Here is a 14,687-nt window from a genome sequence, read left to right on the forward strand (position 1 = left end):
AGGACAGTGGAGAGCCCCAGAAACTGTTCAGTGAAACAAGAGGCTGATGTTTCCGTCCTGCCCAGAACAAACTGAAAGTGGTTATAAAAAGCAGCATGTTCAGGGGAGAGACTGCCCACAGCCTCATCCTTCCCATCCCCTGGCCAGAAGTGACACTTTCAAGGGCCTTGGTATTGTTCACCTCCGGACTCTGAGGTTCTAACTGAGCTGGGAGAACTCCTGAAAGGAAATGAATGCTCAGGGTGGCCAACTTGATGTCTGCTTCCCCGATGGATGCCGCCATGAGGGAACCCCCTGTCTGTCAAGTGTTGTTCTTCTAGGGTGGTCCAACACTTTCCCCAGAGTATTGCTTCTATTTCCTAACAGAGTAGCAACTGTTTGATATTACAGAAATAAACTTTATCTTTCTCCTTTCTGCATAATTCCCAACTATAATGGAATTCTAGTTTTCCTATATTTAGGTCAAACAGGTCTGATAACATTTTCTCACAGTTTTCTATATATTTCTTTTTTAATACGGCACTTTCTTCCTATCACAGCTTTTGCACTTGCTTGATAATATGGTATAATCATAGTAATTCCTTTATTTATTATTTCAGGGACAAATGTGAAATTAAATGTGGCTGTTAACATTAATTTAAAGCAAATTTACTATGCATTTGTATTGGATCTTAAGATGAAGTTTGTACTTACGCAAACAGGAAGATGAATGCCTAGATTTTAATAAATATAATAGCAACAAAAACTAATTAAAAGATAAGTAGATGGGAATTTAACCTCTTCAATTTAAAAGCTCTTAGCTTGAATCCTTCATTAGAAGAGCTTCATCAACAACAAGTGGTAAGCATTCTCAGTAATTAAACATGCATATGTGATCTACGATAAAATTTGGCCCTTAAGCCATATATGCTTAACTATACAAGATTATACATGGATTCCTCTTTTTTTTAATTTTTATTAGCTCCATCCCCCAGGGAAATGTGTGCACTTGTCTTGTTCCTATTCCTCCATCATGGACCATATTAAAAAATGTGTCTTCCCATAGACTAAGTGTTCATTGATAAGCCACAGGGAACTTAGACTATAACATGTCCTTACCAATTAATAATGTGTGGACTTGGTTTATGAGGACTGAACTATTCATCAGAATCTTTCTGTATCATGCCATTGCAAACTAAGACTTAGAGCACCAACTGGAGAGTGAAGAAGAAAATAGAATGATTTTACTTAAAAACCAAATAATCACCTCAATTTAATCCCTGTACTTTCCACACAAAATAATGGCAGTTTACTCTTAGGTCCTATTGTTTGTGAACATGGAAGAGTATTCATAAACTCCCCCAAGTGTCCAAATTAAGCTGCAATTCTGTGAGGTAGGAAAAAAGTATTTTGGAAATCAGAAGATGTGGGTTTTAGTTCTACGTTTGCCACTAACTAAGAGTGTGACCTTTGGCAAGATCCTTGACCTCTCTGGGACTGTTTCTACAAATTCTAAAATGAAGGCTTAGGTTAGTGGAAAGTTAAGATTTCTTTCAGTTATAAAATTTCATTAGGATTCTGTAACAGTTGTTTAGAAAGTGCAAAGATAGCAGCTGGCCTATTTTAATGCAAGCTAGAAATAAAAACAAAGATAAAAAAATAAGATTTGAAATATTCAGGTAAATAAATAGTGTGTAATCTTTCCCCCACCCCAAAGCTTTCTGGTTCTCTTTCTATCAGATTTTGTATATGAAATTTTAATCACTTAAAACAGCTGCAATTTGTGATGAGAACAATGAATGATCTGCAGGAGTGGTAAGTGGATATAAATGAGGGCCTCATCTCATGCTAAAAACAATGGCTAGTGTCTGGCACATTCGAGACCTTTTAATCACTACTCACTTGGGATATTGAGTTAACTAATGAGCTGTTAACTAATTAGTCATTTAGGTAATAAGTGTTATTCTTTACTTTGTGTTAAAACTAGAATTAACCATAATGAAAATGTTCTACTGGTATATCAGAAGCATTACAGCAAAATTTTATACAGCAACATCCTCAAATACAATAGATCCGACTAAAACCAAATACTTAAGAATTCTTCCCTCTGCTCTCTATCTTCTTTCTAAAGAGAAGGGCTGGTGGTTAATTTAGGTTCTGGGGCATGAACTACTGATATCCTTAGTGGCTGGCTTTCAATCATCTTAAAGAATTCTGGTTTTATTTTATTTTTATTTAAGAAGAATGATTGAGTTCATTGGAAATAAGTCTAGCTTTCATGGGTTTTCTTCTACTTTTCAGCAACTTCCTTAGTTCCTTTGTTTCTTGTTGCTAAGTCAGCAGAGTGGTTATAAAAGGGAGATGATTTAAAGGTGACTTACAGATGTTAAATTTCAGGGTTTCTGTAAGAAACTTTCCAAGTTGAACAATTTAAAATTTTAGAAGAAGGCTCAGAAGTAATAGACTCTTCCTCCAGGACCGACGTGCGTTAATGAATAGCCTTGAACTTACTAAGGGTTGGAACTATGGATGAGTGTGTGTGATGGTATATGCACACATGGAGAGATGAGTACCATATTTTCCGGCGTATAAGACGACTTTTTAACCCAGGAAAATCTTCTATACGCCCAGTCGTCTTATACGCCAGAAAATACGGTAAGTAAGTGCTGACCAGCTTTCCTTAACCATACGTCACCGCCGTGGCTAACAGAAAGAGCTGGCTTGCACCTTGTCTGCCCCCAAAAAAGAACAAATATAAGTTATATTTAGCTGACAAGGAAGACACAATTTCAAGTGAGGAAAAAGGAAAGAGGGTTGAGTGAAACTGAGAATAATGAAGGCAAAGTATCACTCTTGACTTCTGGGGGAAATGTTTGGTTTTCCTGTGTGAGGGGAATTATGTAAATGTGAATAGTGGAAATAATCCCACCACAGCATATTTCATGTGGCAGTGAAGTACATGTCTGACAGCTGTTCCATGGGTTACTGCTATTTTTTACAAAGCTATCCTCCTTACACAGAAAATGGGTACCGGTAAAATACTGCCCTCTCAAATACATTGACTCCATATAGAACTGAATATTTTACAACCTGAATTGAAATACAAGAATGTAATTAACAGAAGTTTCAATGTTGTAAATTGTTATTTTCAAACAAGGGTCATTTAATAAAATGTAATCCCTGTAAATAATAGCTGGTGCTGGACTTACACCTCATGCCACCATATATATATATATATATATATATATATATATATATATATATATGTATATATATATATATATATATATATATACATACACACACACACACACACACATATATACACACACATATATATGTATATATATATGTGTACACACACACACACACATACACACACATATATATGTATATATATATATGTGTACACACACACACACAGGCACACACACACATATATACACAAACACATATATGTGTATATATATATGTGTATACACACACACACACACACACACACACACACTGAAGACATAGAATTTCCTATGTGATTTGTCATTTCTCTTTTAACAAAGTGCTAAATCAGAATGGAATTACATTTGTCATACAATTTTTAATGAGACTACATTAAACATTTAGTCACCTTTAATATAATCATTTAAAAGCCTAATAGATGAAACTGTATTTCACAGAAACAAGGATAACTTTAGGTCGAGACACTAAATGTGTGTTCTGAAGTCACTGGAAAGTGGTTGGTCGCCATAATAAGATGGCCAGGGGTTTCTGACCTAATTAGAAATAAGGAGTCATAGAAGAAATGGCTTTATTAGAAAAAAAAATGTAGTGTACATGTGGCTAATTTCTATCCTGGATATACCTGTTGGCTATTTTTTTTTTTTATTAAAATCGGATATAAGGTTTAAACTTCTTTAGAAGTTAGTGGCATTTCTTCCTATGCTGATATGTCACTTAGGGAAGGAGTTATCTCCATGTGATAGATGCCCTTTATTTCTTTTCATAGTAACAATGGATCCGTCAGCCGTGTGGCCCTGGCACAGAGCACAGAGGGAATTATTTAGGTAGTGTCTTGTGTGTAAGACAGCACACTGCCAACCCCAGCAGCGGGCACAGGCATGCCATTTAGAGAGTTTTTTAAATCCCCGATTATCATTTGAGTCCCACATTATCATTACCTAGTAGTAATTAAATTAATGTGATCACCGGTAACTTCACAAGACCTCCGAATGAAGTTTCTGTCTTCTCCTTTTTACCCGTCAGGTGTGCAATTCCAAGCAAATGTGCAGGATGCAGTGTGGATCTCCAGTCTCTCTGTAAACTCCTTCAAGTCTGTGCTGTTACACGGAGACAACCACATCAAGATAGAGTCTGTCATAGGATTCCCTGAAGCACAGAATGAGGAGGAGACTGAGCAAACACGACCCGGGAAGGCACCAGTTGAACCAAGACAACTCTGTAAGACAAAAACACGCCGTTGTCAGCATCCATGTGTCACCAGCAGAGCGCCACCTGCAGGCCGGGGGCAAGCTGCTCTGCATTCAATAGCACTTTTGATAAACTTGCCCTGGAAGGCCTGGCAACTGGCTTTCAATAAACAGAGAGAGTCTGGGGTCTAAGTGATGCATGTAATATACTACAGGGCTTTCATGTGGAGTACTTTTAATCAGCATTGTTATTAAGTTTTCATCAATTTAATCCACCTTGATTTTTGTGGTAGAAAAGAATCTATTAACTTCAAAGAAAAAAATCAATCACCTTCAAATGTTAGTTTGTTAATTATTTTTAAGGGCCCTCTATCACTCTCACTTTTGTCCTTATTTAGAAATAGCTGCTGGATTAGAAAGACAAATAAGAAAATCACCTGAACTTTGAAATAACACATTTATTTATTTATTTATTTATTTATTTATTTATTTATTTATTTATGGACAGAAACATCTAATTCTCAGCAAAAACATCAAGTAGTAATTCATTGTAAAACAGATGAGAAAATATGTAAAATTTAAAGAAAAACATAAAAAATTAATCCTACTTCTACCCTCACAGAAACTACTGTGCATATGTTGGCTTATTTATTTCTTCTTTTTTCCTACTGGCATCATAGTTACATATGATGCCAATTACCAGAAAACCTACAAGAATCACCTAACAGAGAATTCTGTTATGATCTGATGTAATGGAATTAAAAACATCTTCTTCAAAAAGGCTTGCTCCTGAATTCAGGACTCGCCAACAGGCCAATCCTGGGCTTCTCCCTACGAATACACACCACCCACCCTGGCTGCCAGCTGTTTCCTCCAGCTCCCCTGGCCCTTCAGCGAGGCATCTGCTCAGCCTTCTCCTCCTACCCTCCCCTTTACCAGTCAGTCCTGAGGTGCTGGGTGCAGAAGTGAGCAGCTTCTTGGCTTAACGAGGCTGGTGGCAGGGTTGGGGATAACTTCTGTAGTTTAATATCCATGTAGCAGTTTCAACTTAAAGAAACAGCAAATGAGATAAAGAAGTTCCCTGGGCATTGTTTCTATGGGCACTGCTATCGGTTTATATTTTCCCTTCGTACTTCTACCGAATGCTAATACTGCCCCGGTCTTAAAAAAATCATCCTAAAGATGTCCACAGTTTAACCCATAATTCATATGGCTAAAAGAGCAATTTTATGCTCGGGAATGGAAACTCAAAAACCAACTGGGAAGAGGAGGTGTTGAAATACTTTTTCCCCTGTAATATGCTCAGATAAGCCACCTCCTTACCTCTCAATTTCTACATTTTAAAAGTCAGACATGCTATTAGATGGCATGTAACAAAGACACGTATTTCAATCATATTTCATGCAAAGCTGTTTTCTGTGCTGTACTTTGGCTGAATATAATCTAAACACTCGGAGAGGCTGTGACCTCTGGGATCTTGTCTTTATTCGGATATTCCCTGAAATGACACACCAGGTGTCCTCTGCTTTAATATTAACCATATAACCTCTGGATTTCTGATGATAATATTAACAGGCAAAAAGAAAGCAGTAAAAAAATAAGAAGAGAAAAAGCAGCAAAACAGTTGACAATAGCATACCATTTGTAGTGAGTATTTTGACTTTAAGGAAATAATTTCAGCTGTTTTTTATGGGGATCTAGAGCAAACACACATGCAGCAACAATCAACTTGTCCTTGCTCTTCTTAAACCTAGCTAAGTGTCTGCCAAAGCAAAACTTTGTCAATACTAAGCAAAACTTGGTCAAATATTGCCAAAGCGGACCTTCTAGTTTATCAGAGTTTAAATTATTCCCTCTACCTATGTTCGGGTGAAGTCTTTAAAAATGCCTCATAATTACTCTTTAGTGTCATGGTGGGTTGGTCCATGTTTACTTATGCTTCTCTCTGAAAATTCAAATCCACCTTTCAGTAAGTTCACTTGGCTCGGTTAACTATAGGGTTCTTTGAAATTCTTTGCCTTTTACGAAAGCAAAAGGTCAGAGACGTGAACCTGTACATTTTCCCACTGGAAGCCACTCACGTAAACCACAATGTAGGAGCTCTCACAGTCAGGAAGTGGTTTGTGTAAAGGTGTCATTTAACTTAGCAGTAGCAAAGTCAACTGCTGTCCTTTCGAGCCAGATGTCATACGACGCAATTGAGCCAACAGAGTCCTAATCCACTGGATTTACTTATTTTTATCCTTAAATCTTTTAAAGTGAGCACTGTTTTCTAACATTCCTTCTCTTTGCTCTTAACTAGAGAAAATACAGATCTATACTCCAAGGCTCCGCAATTTGCCTCTCTGCTTCTGCTGGTTCTCTGTCAGTTATTATGCACACTGTAACCTGAGACTCTCTGCCGATGTACAGTGTGGACAGGTGCTATATTTCACTCGGTGTAGTGGCTCTGCCCCAAATGGTGATGCTTTGTTGGGACCGAACTAATTAGGGTTTTGCTCATCTTCTCACCTTTTTCTACCAGAAGCACTATTGTGCATTCCACCTGCTCGTTCCATTCAATGATGCCATGGTTTCGTCTCTACCACCTTCAGGTACTTTTCTGAATCCAGATACCACCCTCCAGAACGAACCTTCTATTTGTCTTTGGTGCTTTAACCAGAATTATGATGATTTAGCAAAACTGCCTCCATTCTCATTTGTGAGGATCCAGCTGGTATCATGGTTTTACACACAGTGTAACACCCTGCTCCCTTCACTCCACATTAATTACCCACCAGATCTGACCATCAAACACACTGCCTGATTTTACCCCTTAGACGTAAGAATACTTCTCACAGGCCCACATATGCTGAAGCTGTTGTAACCACTAGTCAATGCCTCCCACCTCAGCCAGACCCCTGAATCTTTTGAGCCACAGTGTAGCCTCAAATTCATGGTCAGCTGCTTCAAAAATGAAAGGACTGAGGTAAAACAACAACAACAACAACAACAACAACAACAAAAACTTTAAGGCTTTTAGCCAAAACCTACTGCGAAGCTTCTAGAACAACAACAACAACAACAAACCAGATAACACAAACTGCAGAATAAGTTACAAACCATACAATAGAACGTTGGAATACATTTCAGAGCATATAAAGAATGTGACAGCATTCCCTGATGATGCTGTAAATGAAGTTATTGGAGTAGAGCATCACTGTGCTGTGTGAAATAACTCACTGAGACTCTCAAAGCAAATATTATAGGAACACCTGAGTTTTACAAATATGCTTATAATTAGAGAGCATGTAACAATTTTTAAAAACTGACCATGAAAAAGCCAAGTCAGAACAACTCTAAGAAACTTCTGACACGGTCCCAGGTACCCAAAGCAGAATCAAAACAGGACCTGGGGGCCTGTGACCCAGGGCTCCAGTCGTCGGTGTAGGAGCCTGAGTGCCATTTGCTGTCAAGGGTGGCAATGGCCATGAGCTGGAGGCAAATCGCCAGTGGAGCCTTTCCTGCTGGGCAAGCCAGTCTAAGGGCTCACCGGCTCACCGCGGGCCAGTCGGTGTGCCCTGAAAGACTGTCTGACGTAACTGCTCCTGGGCAGCACACTGTGGGAGACAACTCCCGTCAGGAAGTGCAGTGCTTCTTTGAGAAGAGACCTAAAGAGCCACAGATCTTGATGATGATTAAAAAGCTGGCCTCCCAATCATGTAACTACCAGCTGGATTCTGACATACCACTTAACTTCTGGGTGAATTTTTCAAGTTTTTAAATGACTAAATTATGACATTTGAACACTGGCTCTAATAGAAGGGCAATGTATCATAAAAACTGTCAAAGGTACTAGGCTATGGAGCTAAAAGCTATTTTTAGGAAATAATTTTACCGAATTTTCAGATTTGCAATTTCTGTATCATCATGCCTCAGTTATAAGGCACGCAGACTTTTGCTGCAATACTTCTGGGACAACACCAATTAACTGTATGTGAGAGAATCTCCACACAGTTTCCATAGTTCTGAGGATTGCAGCCTCAGAGAGATGTGGGGTATGTGCGTGTGCCTTCAATAGACACACTCAAAAACAAACACATAAAAGTATTTCTTTAAAATAGAAGCCTAGGTATTTAAATTACTAACACCAACCAGCTAGTTATCTAGAAGGAAACAAAACAAACATTGGGGGAGTGTCCGGGTCTCGGGCGTGACACAGATACTCTGCTGGCCAAGCAAATGGTCAGGAGTGCCCTGGGCTCTCCAGTCAGACAGTGTAGGGATAGTCCCTGCCCTAAACTGATCAATAAATACGTGTTTCAGTCCAGAGACCGCACACAAGAGGTTTGTTGGGGGGAAACATTACCTGGCATCGACTGTTGTTTCTAAATACTGGGAGGACAAAACTCTATTTCCAGCAGACAGGAAAAACCACGCTCTACTGGGCTGCAAGCATCACTACCAAACCCGTGCCCATGAGCTGGAAAATGGGTTCTATCACCCGGAGAGGCAACACAGCCATCTCTGATACTGCACCTGGCAAAGAGAGGTGCGGAGCCTCTTAATTGCAGCTGTGACATAACTGAAGTAGATGAAAGCGGACAGGTAGTCATTATCAGGTGATTCTGTTCAGAAAACTCCCTGGAAGCAAACGCCTTAGTCCAGCAGGTGGTGACGGCATTTTCTCCAAAGGAAACACGTTCCCGGGACAGTCAGGAGTGGCCTGACGTCATTAACGTCACTCTCCTTCGAGGACACATCAGGTTTAGCAAAGCTAAAACCTACTTTACCTGCATTGCTGATGGGTACAAATAATCTAGTTTGTTGTTAATTATAATCAGAAATGAATATATCATTTGTATGACTTTTGCTGTTAGGTGAAAGTATGATGCCGAAAGCTGTCCAAAACTTAAGGCAAATTCTGTTTCATCAGCTTGGTAAGTTTCAAAAATGTCTTTTCCAGGTAAGCAGGTTATCGTGGCTACGATTTCAACTATAAGCTTGTCAGAAAGCTTCCTATAAACAATGAGGCCTCTTGGAGCAACACATTTTAGAGCACTTCTTACATCTGAGTCTCAAAGATTCTTCCATGTACAAGTTATTCACATTTACTGGTAGTTGATGAGTAGTTAAGAGAATAGCAACCGGAGTGTGGGAGGGTAGTAATATTAGATTGATTAAGATGAGAAATAAAATGGGATATAAATCTAGTAGAAATTAATAAAAGCTTTCTATTCAAAGAGTCACAAGCCTAAGTTCTTATTTTAACAGGAAAAAACAATTCTAGATAATTATGCCCAAATTTTCTGAAATAGTAAAACAGAATCTGGATTGCAGGAGAGAGAACATCAGAGAAAACCAAACAACCGTACAGAAACAACAAGCCACGAACCCGAACACCAGCGGGCCTGCCTTCAACAGGCCCAGCGACCTCTCCAGTGGTCCCCGCAGCGCCTCCTCCCGCCCCTCAAAGGTTATGTGAAAGCTTCATTCTCTCCTGAAGCCCGTTCTCCACCTTCTTCCCACCAACTCTTAATAGATAGATGAACTGGCTTCTAAGCAGGACGGTGATGCCAATAAGAATGAACTCCTTCAATATTCCGCCCAGCAAAGGCATCTGCCTCCACGCCCACCGACATAGCCTCCCCTCCTATCTCCTTCTGTGCAAGGCAAACTCCTCCGCTTGGGTTCAGGACCACATCCCTTCCTCCTCTGTACGGATTTCCCTCTTCTTCAAATGTGTACCCCTGGGCCCCAACTTCAACCTTCTTTTCACTCTATACTTGCATGACTAGGAGTAGCTACTTAAACTTGAATTAATTAAAATGAAATAAAAAATCCAGCCCCTTAGCTGCACTAGTTTCATGTGGCCAGCGGCTGCTGTACCGAACAGTGCAGATAAAAACATTTTCATTATCATAAAAAGCTCCGTTTGGAGAGTGCTGTTCTATACACTCTATGCACTCCTTGGATGACCTCTCATTCATTCCAAGGCTTTAAACTATGTACCCCGGACATTAATGTATACCTCTGTTAAGATAGGAGATTCTAAATATATTTTTTAAAACGTAATATACCAGTGGTTCTCAGTGGGAGCCTGCATATTAGAATTTATAAAAATTATAAATGGTGGGCCCTGGTCCAGGTTAATTAAGTCAGAAATTTGAGGAGGGGGTAAGGGCACATTAGATCAGGTTAGGATGCATTGAAAAAACAACAACACTGAAGGTATTTTATTTTATTAGCATGTAAAAGCTCAACTAAAGTGACTGGTCTTAATGAAAATTCTCCATATAAATTCCCTATATAGCAGTGCCACAAACCCCTCTCATAACACATTTAGGTAAACAAGAAGCCACATTTCTTACCTTTGTGATAAAATGTGAGAAAAAGTAAAAGCACTCCCATGAACATATTACTTAAAAAAGTGACGACTCCACAAGTAATTCCTTCTGGAACTGGGTAGACAGTTTCCACAAAAAGCTCAAAAAATATAGGGATACTGCTATTCAGGAACACTCCCAGGAGAATGCAGGAGGCATACAACGTCACTGAAAGGAAAACACAAACAGGTCAGGCTCCCGGTGGCAGCTGGCAGTCACAGCAGGCAGGTCTTCTGGGTCTTCTCTCTTGTAAGTATTGACTCTGCAGTTCCATCTCTTTCCAATGCAGCTGATAATGTTTGACAGGGCATCATACATCCGTCAGCTCTTTGCTCCGTGGGCAGCTAGGGAGAAGTTTTGTTGCTAGATGCTTACCAGTTTCTGTTTTATCTTTTTGGTGGCTTATTCCAAAGCACAGAAACAATTTTACCATTATAATACAATTAAAAGGATTCTTCCTCCTTAGTCCTACACTCCTGGCAAATAGAGAGATAAAATATAGCAACTAAATTTGAAATCTAGACTCATTCTATCATTTTAAAGAGAACTTAAAATTTAAGAATAAATATAAGAAGCATTATCACTGACAGTTACATCTTTAAAGAGACTGGTTAATAACAACCCTCCCAGTACAAAATAAAAATTATTCAGTATGTAATTCCAGAAGAAACACTTAAACTAGAATTAGTTCTCAATTTTGGAATGAGTTTTGTATCAACTAGTGTTTTAAAATTTGTAACTTTTTGGAACACAAAAAAATTGTATCCAGAAATGTATAATTAATAGTAATTAGAGCCCTGGCCAATGAGTGTCGGCCCGTGCACTGAAGGGTTGTGGGTTCGATTCCTGGACAAGGGCACATACCTAGGTTGTAGGTTTGATCCCAAGCCCTGGTTGGGGCACATACAGGAAGCAACTAATCGACATGTCCAACTAATCGATGTGTCTCTCTCACATTGATGCTCCTCTCTCTCTCTCTTTCTCTCTCTCTCTCCTCCTTTCCCTCCCTCCCTCACTATCTCCCTCCCTCCCTCCCTCCCTTCTACTCTCTCTAAAAATCAATATGAGGATTAACAACAACAAATAGCAGTTAGAACCCTAGATTAGCCAATAAAAAGCCTATTAACCCTGTTCTGTAAGTGAAATTTTTTAATAAGGGCATTATTCTTTTTCTTAGAATAAAGTTTAGAGACATCCACCCCACTCCAAATAATTATATCATTTGCTACTGCTTACATACAAACCTTCACAAATTTTAATTTGAAGATAAAAATGGAACCAGTGAGGAAAAAATTATATCCTATTTAGAAACCTAAAACATGTCTCCTATAGACTAATAAGTATATCATACCCACTAGTGATACTGAATAGAACTTATTCTAAGGTTAAGGTTACCAGGAAAATATCTATAATGATAAAAGGGTAATATACTAATTAGACCAGATGTCCTTCCTTCCGGACAAAGCCACAGCGGGCGAGGGCCGAGGCAGAGGCGGCAGAGGCCCCTGGGCGCAGCAGCGGTGGGCGGGGCCGGGGCCAAGGCCCTTGCATGAATTTCGTGCATCAGGCCTCTAGTTTTTAATAAAAATATTTGTTAAGGAAAAAATTTCTGTACAGAAAGTGAAGGAGTTATCCTAAATCTGTTAATGTATTATTCATAGGACATAGCAAATTACCACAATTTATCATACTGATTACTATAATTAACAGTCTAAGACATTGTTGAAGGGGTAAAAAAATAATATCCACTGTTTTCTAATAGAGTTTCTCCAATTAACCTCAACTCCCACTTCCTCTTCCAATTATACTGGCCTTTCAGGGTTATAAAATATTTAGTGCCTTCTAATAACATAAATAGCTGGTGATTACTTTGACTTTCTTTGCATAGACGACACATGAAAATAGAGAACAAAGGCATGACAGTGACTAAAGGACACACTGCTGGCTAAAGCAGTGACCAAATTACCCACAGAATTAAATGGGAAGCATCTAATGGTTACAATAAATACCATTTAAATCATGAAGTAATTGTCAAGAGATTCCTGGAAACAACAAAACCTAACACTGCATGCTCACTGTATATTTACTAGACATAAATCATGTAATTCAATCACCAATACTACCCACACATGACTCACTAGTGACCCATTAGGAAATCCAGGGATGGAATATCACTGGTAGCCTTTATAGAATATTCTATCTATAAAACATTTTATAATAATTTATTGGGCAGTTAATGGTAATCAGAGCAGATTTGGCTATTGACCCAAACACAGACAGGCCTAGGAGTTTAAAATAAGACAACACTTATGTAAGTGACAGGAAAAAGTAAACCCTTAAGAACTAGAAAGTGCTACTGCTAAGAATTCATAAACCAGTGACAGACTTAGTATTTTTTAGGAAATATGTTTGGAAATAATCTTTTTGACATTTATATTTCTGAAGGAAATATACCCTCACATGTAATGTATAGTCAGGCAAATTAAGAAGTAGTACCTACAAAATAATCATCATAATCTCTATATAATAGAACAATTGCATGTTGTTAAAAAAAGAAAGATAATGTAATGATGCGCACATACTGAAAAGGGACCATCTATTGGTATGGAGTCTTGAAAAAAGACATCTGAGTTTGCTGATGTTTATCAATCATGATACAAAAAACGGAGGGAGGGAGGGAGAGAGAGAGAAAGAGAGCGAGCGAGAGAGAGAGACACGGACTTGGGATGTCTCAGAGGAGAGCCTGGTGATGCAGGGGAGGAGCCCTTTCTGAAAACCCCTCATGGCCACCCAGCTCCCGTGGCTTCAGTTTATGCTCATTATAAATCTCCCAGTTTTGGTTTCTTAGGTATCTAAATTGTGGGAAGGGAAGAGGAAATCTTGGTCATTGGAAAAATAAAATTTTTATTGTGATTAAACTTTGTTGATGGAGCTGTAAATAATTCATCTTCTGGTGGGTAATTGAAAATGTCTATCAAAATAAATAATGCACACTGTTTGACCCAGCAATTCCAGATCTAGGAATTTATCCTGCAAGACCAAGTATATAAAGCAGACTCACTGAAATATTGTTTGTAGCATGAAAATATTAAAACCAAGCCAAATGTCTACCAATAGGAGGCTGGTTGTTAAAAAATTTATCGAACATCCAAACAAAGGTACATTATACAACCATTAAAAATGAATTAACTTTATATGTACTGATATTAAGGACATCTAAGATATGTAAGTAAAAAAGGTACAAGTGTTATATTTTTAAAAGGATATACACATATTTGCAAATGTATAGAATTCTCTTGGAAAATACCCAAGAAACTGACCTTCAGGGTTGCCTCTAGAGAGGGAAATTGGGGGCACAGGAAGATAGACATTTTTCATTGCATACCCTTTATCTACTATTTGAATTTGAGGTTTTTTTTTTTGTTTTTTTTTTAACTATGTGTATATCTTGCTTATTTGACAAAATAAAAAGGGAAATTTCATTGGTAATAAAATAGTGACTTGGTAGCTCATCCAACTCCCCTTCATGCAGAATTGTTAGCTCACTGGCTCATCAATGATGTCTGCACTTGGGAGCCACATAGCCCAGTCTTGGTGCAGGAGCCTTGACATAAACATTCCCATTTCATTTACTAGAATTCCTGTTATACACAGGAAAAATATGCTGTGATGTATAATGTATTACTTCAGAGGCCAATAATAAAAAAGTGAGTATTTCCATTCAATTCTCTTACTCTCGATGTTTGCTTCTCATCTATCTATATAAAAGGCTAATATGCTAAGTGTCTGACCATCCAACCGGTAGCTATGATGCGCACTGACCACCAGAGGGCAGACACTCAATGCAGGAGATGCCGAGCTGCAGTGACTTGGAAGTGGCGGTTCTCGGGTGACGCACCCTGAAACCAGAGAGGAGGGA

The 14,687-nt window shown here is 38.7% G+C and overlaps 1 protein-coding gene across 1 annotated transcript in view; it reads right to left on the bottom strand.

The window, feature by feature from the left end:
* Window positions 1-3,554: 3,554 nt before the first annotated feature.
* Window positions 3,555-14,687, bottom strand: part of SLC49A4 (solute carrier family 49 member 4) — a 75,216-nt gene continuing 64,083 nt past the window's right edge. Inside the window, exons 8-9 of the mRNA XM_028131163.2 lie at window positions 10,754-10,936; window positions 3,555-4,432 (exon numbers count right to left, since the gene is read on the bottom strand). Of these exons, the coding sequence (XP_027986964.2) occupies window positions 4,317-4,432; window positions 10,754-10,936 (299 nt within the window). The 3' untranslated portion in view covers window positions 3,555-4,316. The remainder of the gene's footprint in view (window positions 4,433-10,753; window positions 10,937-14,687) is intronic.

Source organism: Eptesicus fuscus, chromosome 3 (genome assembly GCF_027574615.1).
Source record: "Eptesicus fuscus isolate TK198812 chromosome 3, DD_ASM_mEF_20220401, whole genome shotgun sequence".
NCBI classification, from domain to species: Eukaryota; Metazoa; Chordata; class Mammalia; order Chiroptera; family Vespertilionidae; genus Eptesicus; species Eptesicus fuscus.